Source organism: Macrobrachium rosenbergii, chromosome 56 (assembly GCF_040412425.1).
Source record: "Macrobrachium rosenbergii isolate ZJJX-2024 chromosome 56, ASM4041242v1, whole genome shotgun sequence".
NCBI classification, from domain to species: domain Eukaryota; kingdom Metazoa; phylum Arthropoda; class Malacostraca; order Decapoda; family Palaemonidae; genus Macrobrachium; species Macrobrachium rosenbergii.
In genome coordinates, this window is record NC_089796.1 from 59,338,039 (window position 1) to 59,347,715 (window position 9,677).

General features: G+C 39.2%; 1 protein-coding gene across 1 annotated transcript; it reads left to right on the plus strand.

Annotated features, from left to right (window-relative positions):
- Positions 1 to 5,325: 5,325 nt before the first annotated feature.
- LOC136836220 (protein FAM186A-like) lies at positions 5,326 to 6,660 on the plus strand. The gene has a single exon (XM_067100222.1). The coding sequence runs from the start codon at positions 5,326 to 5,328 to the stop codon at positions 6,658 to 6,660; it is 1,335 nt and encodes a 444-aa protein (XP_066956323.1).
- Positions 6,661 to 9,677: the final 3,017 nt, after the last annotated feature.

Genomic DNA, 9,677 nt, shown 5'->3' on the forward strand with positions numbered 1-9,677 from the left:
ATGGGAGAGGCTGCCCCAGTACTTAACTAAACACCCTAAATTTCATAAAATTAAATCAAAAGATGTTTAAGGCTGCATAAAGTGATATTTTGGGGATTTACAAAATTAATTTTTACAAAATCCCACTTTTTGAAAAGGACTCCGGAAAAGGAATCCAGACAATCATAATAAACAAATTACAGAATTCTTTATTTTATGAAGTGGGTTACTCAATATATATACATATATATATAATACAAACATACATACAGTACATATATATATATATATATATATATATATAATGTAATATATGCACATATCAAACTCACGAAACCCTGAGAACACCGTACAACCAGCGAGAACTATAATCGATGAGTGTAACAACGATTACTCCCCTGAGCGTAAGTTGTTTCCAAGTATAGCGAAATCAACATTAAACGATTTCTGTGGCTCAATATTTTTTACACATAAAACGTTGCCTGTGAGACAAATTTGTAAACATGTATTTATGTACAGTACGTGTGTATGTATGCATGTATGTGTATATATATATATACACATTATATAAAATATATAATATATATATATATATGTGTGTGTATGTATGTAGAATCTACTGGTCACTTTTTGCCAGATACATACGTAACTGTAATAGCCACAATGCCCTCTTAACTTCTCGAATTTTTCTCGCTCTTTTGGATACGCTTGTCACTAGCGCGAAGAATTCAATAAGTTAAGAGGGCATTGTGTTGTAATATATTATATATATATATATATATATATATATATATATATATATATATATATATATATATATATATATATATATATATATATATATATATATATATATATATATTTATATATATATATATATATATATATATATATATATGATTTTCCATAAGTGTAGTGGCTCCATAACGTGTTAACCTTCCGGTTCTCAGTAAGCATCCACCATGGTTGCGACCCCTCACAGTCGCTAAACTACCGTGCCATTCAAACCCACTTCAGGAAACGTTCCTAATCGATTTCCTAAGGGAATCAGGTTCCAACTGGTGAAGCAAAGCCAGCAACAACTTGAGACAGATACACAGGAACATAAGGTTATCATCACCCAATCAATCTCAATATCGATCACATATCGCGGCTAATAAAATCACGAATTTAGTAAAGTGGGAAGTTAAACATTTTGATTTCATCATTAATCAACTGGAAGCAGAAACTTTTGTTAGAATTTTTAAATGTCTAAATTACAGGCTAACCTGAAGTGTGTACTGCACTCAATTACAATAACATATTTCCGTGACAAACATTACCAAAACATTTTATTTCCATGTATGTATATTTGTGTATTTTAATTTACATAACCATATTTATAGTTTCAGGGTCTAGAGATTTAAGATTTAAATAATAAAATAATATATTTCTTCGCGAAACCAATGACATATCAACCCAACGGCCATATCTAACAAATCTGATGAAAACGAGGAGGAAAAAACGACTTCATCTCGAATGGGAGGTGGATCTGCATCTAGAAGACGAGAAATTTTAGAGAGAATTCCAAAGCTTTCCAATGTGGGAAAATAAACATGGTTATGAAAATAGTGAAAGAAATCACCCCTAGTTTTAATCTTCATTATCCAGCCATGGTTGCTTAATGTAATATAGTGTTCATAATTAGAAACAACGAAGTATAGAATAGAATACAGAATTTAGGCCTAAGGCCAATCGCTGGATCCTATGAGGTCATTCAGCGCTGAAAGGAAAACTGACAATAAGAAGGTTTGAAAGGTGCAACAGGAGGGAAACATCGCAGTTGCACTATGAAACAGTTGTAGGGAGGGTGGAAAGTCTGAAGGAAGAAAGAGAATATGAACGGAGTTACAGTGAAAGGAATGAAAGGGGTTGCAGCTAAGGCCGAAGAAACGACGCAAAGAACCTTAAGTAATGCCTACAGTGCACCAAGTGAGGTGCACTGACAGCACTAACCCAACTACGGGAACAACAAAGTATAAAAACTCTGATCACATTTCCTATTACCTACGCCGTCCTAAATTGCCGAAATAATTTAGTGGAGGTTCCAAGCAACTTATCAAGGAATAAATATGAAAACTATTTAAATACCTAAACTGAAATTCCTGAGAAAAGTGAAGTGCAATGAGCAAGACCAGGTTTTAGTACCATAAAATACAAGGACAGTTATAAGCCTAGAAAGAAACCGATTTATGAAGTTTAGGCAACCAAGCCAAGAATCCAGACAAAGATGAAGTACAACACAAGAACCTAGAATTGGAACTGGGAGAAAACGCCACAACTATAAGAAGTGAAATAGTTAGAGAGGTTGGACACCAAGATAAAAGAACGGGGGTGAAGTAAAAGGCTAAAAAGTCGGTGCAGCTAAGAGTCGAAGGGACGTTGCTAACACCCTTAGGCAATGCCTCCAGTGCACCACGTGAGGAGTACTGACAGCACTAACCCCCACCGGGGCCTAATAAAAAAGTGAGAAGTAGCACAAATATCAACCATAACACGTAAAAAAATTCGCTGATTTTTTTTGGGCGCAATAGAGTTTTCTGTACAGCGTATAATCAAGGCCACCGAAAATAGATCTATCTTTCGGTGGTCTCGGTATAAAGCTGTATGAGCCGCGGCCCATGAAACTTCAACCACGGCCCGGTGGTGGCCTGTCCTATATCGTTGCCCGACGTACACTTATGGCTAACTTTACCTTAAATAAAGTAAAAACTACTGAGGCCAGAGGGCTGCAATTTGGTATGTTTGATGATTGGAGGGTAGATGATCAACACACCAATTTGCAGCCCTCTAGCCTCAGTAGGTTTTAAGATCTGCGGCCAGACAGAAAAAGTGCGGACGGATAGACAAAGCCGGCACAATAGTTTTCTTTTACAAAAAAAAAATTAAAACTGGAAGCACAATTTCCTCTAAATATTGTATTCTATCTCTTAAAAACACACACACACACGCACACTAACCTTCCACAGAGCGATATACAAAAATCTAAATGTAAAAGGTTGATCAATACACACCCAAAATGGCCCCTTCTCCCCAAAAGGTAAAGCCAAATGTGAAGCCACTCTTGTACAATTCAAAAGCTATGGTCAAGGTTAAATTCCAGTTAGGCATTTGACGTTAAAGTATGAACTTGACCTTAAACTTTAATTAACACAGCACTTTGGAACACTTGGTTGAACTGCATGCCAAATATCTACTATACTTTAAAGTTATGAACCATGTCAAATATTTATACAAGCTTTAGGATGCCTACCTTGGCATTCCCCTTGACGTTATGCCTTCGCATGACCTTGGCATTCCCCTTGATTTTATGCCCATATATGACCTGGGCTTTCCCCTTGACCTGTTGCCTACATATGACCTTGGCATTCCCCTTGACATTATGCCTACATGTGGACCTGGCAATTCCCTTGAAATTATGCCTATATAAGACCTTGGCATTCCCCTTGTCTTTATTCTTAAATATGACTTTGGCATTCCACTTGCATTCATGCCTATGTATGACCTTGGCATTCCCCTTGACCTTATGCCTATGGATGACCTTGGCATTCCACTTGACTTTAAGCCTACATGTGACCTTGGCATTCCCCTTGACAACTATGCCTATGTATGGCCTTCGCAGTCTCCTTGATCTTATGCCTACGTATAACTTTGGCATCCCCTTGACCTTATGCCTACGTATAACTTTGGCATTCCCGTTGACCTTATGCCTATGAATAACTTTGGCATTCCCCTTGGCCTTATGCCTATGGATGACCTTTGCATTCTCCTTGACATTATGCCTACATATGACCTTGGCATTCCCCTTGGCCTTATGCCTACATATAACCTTGGCATTCCCCTTGACCTTATGCCTACGTATAACTTTGGCATCCCCCTTGAACTTATGCCTGCATATGACCTTGGCATTCCCCATGACCTTAAACCTATGACCTTGGAATTCCCAATGACCTTATACCTACATATGACTTTGGCATTCTCCTTGAGCTTAGGCTTATGTATGACCTTGGCATTCCCTTGATCATATGCCTATGTAATACAGTGGCATTCCCCATGACCTTATGCCTCTGTATGTCCTTGGCATTCCCCTTGACCTCATACCTATGTATGACCTTGGCATCTCGCTTGGCCTTAGGCCTATTATGACCTTTGCATTCCCCTAAACCTTATGCCTATGTATGACATTGGCATTCCCCTTGGCCATATGTCTACATATGACCTTAGCATTCCCTTGAACTTACGTCTATGTATGACCTTGGTATTCTCCATGACCTTATGTCTATGCATGACCTCATTCCCTTTCACCTTATGCCTATGTATGACCTTGGCATTCCCTTGACCATATGCCTATGTAATACAGTGGCATTACCCATGACCTTATGCCTCTGTATGTCACTGGCATTCCCCTTGACCTCATGCCTATGTATGACCTTGGCATCTCAATTGGCCTTATGCCCATTATGACCTTTGCATTCCCCTTAACTTTATGCCTACATATGACATTGGCATTCCCCTTGGCCTTATATCTACATATGACCTTAGCATTCCCCTTGACCGTATGCCTACGTATGACCTTGGTATCCTCCTTGACTTTATGACCTCATTCCCCTTCACCTTATGCCTATGTATGACCTTGGCATTCCCCTTGCTTGACCTTACACATACATATGACTTTGGCATTCCCCATGACCTTGTGCCTATATATGACCTCGGCATTCCCCTTGACCTTACATATACATATGATTTTGGCATTCCCCATGACCTTATGCCTACAGTATATATGACCCTGATATTCCCCTTGACTTTATGCCTATGTACAAACTTGGCATTCCTCTTGACATTATGCCTTTGTATGACCTTGGCATTCCCCCTTGACTTTATGCCCACATACGACCTGGGCTTTTCCCTTGACCTTATGCCTAAATATGAACTTGGCATTCCCCTTGACATTGTGACCATATATGACCTTGGCATTTCCCTCGTCTTTGTACCTACATATGACTTTGGCATACCACTTGACCTTATAATATGGCCTTGGCATTCCCCTTGATGTTATGCCTACATATGACCTTGGCATTTGCCTTGACCTTATGCCTACATATGCCCTTAGCATTCCCCTTGACCTTTGCCTATGTATGACCTTAGAATTTCCATTGACATTATGCCTGCATAAGACCTTGGCATTTCCCACAACTTATGCCTATGCATGGTCTTGGAATTCCCATTGACCTTATGCCTATGACCTTGGCATTCCCCTTGTAATTATGTCTATATATGACCTTAGCATTTCCCCATGACTTTACACCCATGTATGATCTTGGCATTCCCCTTAACTTTATACCTACATATGACCTTGGCATTCCCCTTGGCCTTATGTCTACATATGACCTTGGCATTCCCCCTGACCTAATGCCTATATATGACCTTGGCATTCCCCCTGACCTAATGCCTATATATGACCTTGGCATTCTCCTTGACCTTATGCCTATGTGTGACCTTGCCATTCCCCTTGACCTTATGCCTATGCATGACCTTGGCATTCCCCTTGACCTTATGCTTACATATGACCTTGTCATTCCCCTTGACCTTATGCTTACATATGACCTTGGCATTCCCCTTAACTTTATACCTACATATGACCTTGGCATCCCCCTTGGCCTTATGTCTACATATGACCTTGGCATTCCCCTTGACCTAATGTTTACGTATGACCTTGGCATTCCCCTTGAACTTATGCCTATGTATGACCTTGGCATTTCCCTTGACCTTATGCCTACATATGGTCTTTGCATTTTCCTTGACCTTATGCCTATGTATGACCTTGCCATTTTCCTTGACCTTATGCCTATGTATGACCTTGCCATTCCCCTTGACCTTATGCCTATGTATGACCTTGGCATTCCCCTTGACCTTATGCTTACATATGACCTCGGCATTGCCCGTGACCTTATGCCTACAAATGACCTTAGCATTCCCCTTGACCTTGTTCCTACATATGACCTTGGCATTCCCCTTGACCTTACACCTACATATGACCTTGACATTTCCCTTGACCCTATGCCTACAAATGACCTTGGTATTCCCCTTGACCTTACACCTACATACCTTAGCATTCCCCCTGACCTCATGCCTACACATGACCTTCACATTCTCCTTGACCTTATGCCTACATATGACCTGGGCATTCCCCTTGACATTATGCCTATATATGACCCTGGCATTCCCCTTGACCTTACACCTACATATGACCTTGGCATTCCCCTTGACCTTATGCTTACATATGACCTTGGCATTCCCCTTCGCCTTACACCTACGTACAGCCTTATTATTCCTCTTGACCTTATGCTTACATATGAACTTGGCATTTCCCTTGACCTTATGCCTACATATGAACTTGGCATTCCCCTTGACCTTATACATATGTATGACCTTGGCTTTCCCCTTGACCTTGTGTCCACTTATGACCTTGGAATTCCCCTCGACCTTATGCCTACATATGCCTTTGGTATTCCCCTTGACTTTATGCCTATGTATGATCTAGGCATCCCCCTTACTTTATGCCTACATATGACCTTGTCATCCCTCTTGACATTATGCCTACAAATGACCTTGGCATTCCCATTACCTCATGCCTACATATGACCTTGGCATTCCCTTGACCTTGACACCTACGTATGATTTTGGCAATCCCCTTGACCTTACACCTACGTATGACCTTCGCCCCTTAACATTATGTATGACTTTGGCATTCCCCTTGACATTATGCCTATGTATGATCTTGGCCTTCCCCTTGATCTTATGCCTACATATGACCTTGGCATTCCCCTTGACCGTATGCCTATGTATGACCTTGGCATTCCCCTTGACCTCATGCCTATGTATGACCTTGGCTTTCCCCTTGACCTCATGCCTACATATGACCTAGGTTTTCCCCTTGACCTTATGCCTATGTATGACCTTGCATTCCCTTTCATCATATGCCTATGCATAACCTTGCATTCCCTTTCACCTTATGCCTATGTATGACATTGGCATTCACCTTGACCTTATGTCTACATATGACCTTGGCATTCACCTTAACCTTACACCTACATATGACCATGGCATTCACCTTGACCTTACAGCTATACATGACCTTGGTATTCACCTCGACCTTATACTTAATATGACCTTGACCTTCACCTTCACCTTATGTCTACATATGACCTTGGCATTCACCTTAACCTTACACCTACATATGACCATGGCATTCACCTTGACCTTACAGCTATAAATGACCATGGCATTCATCTTGACCTTACAGCTATACATGACCTTGGTACTCACCTCGACCTTACAGCTGTACATGACCTTGGTATTCACCTCGACCTTATACCTAATATGACCTTGGCATACCCATCGACCTTACACCTAACATAACCTTGGCATTCACCTCGACCTTACATCTGATATAGAATGTTAAAAATAACTATCTTTCTCCAATAAAAGCAGTAAGACAACAAACGCCCATACATTCAGAAACAAAGAGAACAATATTTGTTGTGTAACAACAGATCCGAAGGATTAACCGAATCTTATTTGTTCAGCCTTTCCCTGCATCCCTGTTCTCCACCATTTGTTCTTTTGATGGATCCCTTCAAAGAGAATACATCGTTTCATAATACTTTATACGCTCTCTCTCTCTCTCTCTCTCTCTCTCTCTCTCTCTCTCTCTCTCTCTCTCTCTCTCTCTCTCTCTCTCTCTCTCCCCTGTTCTTTCAAGAAGGGGAAAACTTTCGTATGTTATTCTGTTTCTACATACTCTCCCTTTTTCTCCTGAAAAGATTTTATTATTTTTAGTATAAACGAGAGAGTTACTTAGTATTTTTAAGTACATCTGACAAAGCAACTCCCCTATTAATAACCCTCTGCTCCGTTTTGAACAGGACAGGACGAATAGTAAAAACAATGCAAAAAATCTGCAGGTCTTAAGCGTATTTACTTCCCAAGCTGTTGATGCTGTAAAAGAGACTGAGAAAAGTATATGCAGGAAAGATTTCAGTAAAATTACACATCTGTACATATCAAATAAAAATACAAAGAAAAAGCAAGGAGCATAAATTTCCCACTTACAATGCGAGTCCTCAATCTCAAGAATTAGTTTTTAATCAAATCTTAATTTTTTTAACAAAGCCCTGTCCGCTGAAGCAGGTAACTTCATGCCATAAGAAAGTGGCGAAGAACGTCTTCACAAAGCCTCAGAAATATTTCTGCAATATTACAAACTGATGTCATTGTGTCAACATCGTCCATAATTACTCAAACAAGTACATGGATACATACAACCCACGAGTAAATTAATCACCTACAAATGTTATTGTAAAACAAATGGTTTTTTCTATCAATTGGTGTCATATCTGTCGAAATATAAACTATTTTCTTTACAATGCCAACGCAATCAACTGTGTATTACTGCTCTATCCAGGTGATATTGTGTGGGTAACTATCCTAAATTAATTAATATGCTACAATAAACCTTTAGTCATACGACAGCAGCTAATAACTGAACCCAATCTAAGACGTATCAGCCACCACCCTGCTCGTTCATAATAGCTTCGGCCGTGGTTGAAGTTTTCATGAGCCGCGGCTCATACAGCAGTATATCGAGAACACCGGAAGATCTATTTTCAGTGGCCTTGATTATACGCTGTAGCGGTTATACAGAAAACTCGATTGAGGGGAACTTAGCCACATTTTTTACTTGTTTTATGTATATTTTTAAACATGTATTTACACGTACATCAATATGGACATTTTTACAAATAATAATCATAATAATTATATAATAATAATAATTAACTACTTAAAATAGCGATTGCTGTCAACGTGTTAAAAGCGTATTCTAAACTTATGATTACCCATAACAGCACCAAGTTGTTGCAACTTAACAGGAAGGAGACGCTGTTAAAAAAATACCATCCATTTGAGAAACCTGTTCACGTCCCGATCCGTTCCGGCTTTATAAAGGTGCTGAAGAAAGAATGGCCTTTATTATGATGAAAGTTACTTCAGCCATCATTCACTCGTTCATGCAGTTCATAAGGAGCTGGTTCTGTCCAGTCGGTATGCTTTAGAATGTCAGTCCTCTTTCCCTCATTTAAATATTTGATCAGGGTATGCAAACTATAAACTTTTATATTTCAGTGTCGATTCATTTAATCACTGATATTTGATTCCCAACAAAAAATTATAACAGTAAAATGTTAGGCACCAAACATTTTTTACTTTCGTAAACAACACGTAAAACAAGGATAGTCATGTTATTCATTTTTCATGCAGTAATTTTTACACCTTATGACTTATCAATAACTAATCTTTTAAGACTGTATAAAAAAAAAGAGTTCAAATATGTTGCAACATATGATGGAGAGACTTGTATTCTATGCAAGACTGATAAACAGCATTCTTTAGTTCCTTTGTAACTCTCCAATGTAAAACTAGTATCATTTTTTTCTTTTGGTAATCCATTTGCACTGATGCAATGCAAAAAGAAAACACAAATAGAATAGGATCTACTGAAACCAAAGCTGACATGGCTACCAGCAAACTGGTTTGAAAACTAAACGCCCTGCGGACGAAATGGTTTGTGGTGGCAGCAATATCTAAATACCATGCCACTT

What these genes read in the sequence shown, in the direction of transcription:
- LOC136836220 (XM_067100222.1), top strand. Translation starts at nt 5,326, where the DNA reads ATGTATGATCTTGGCATTCCCCTTAACTTTATACCTACATATGACCTT.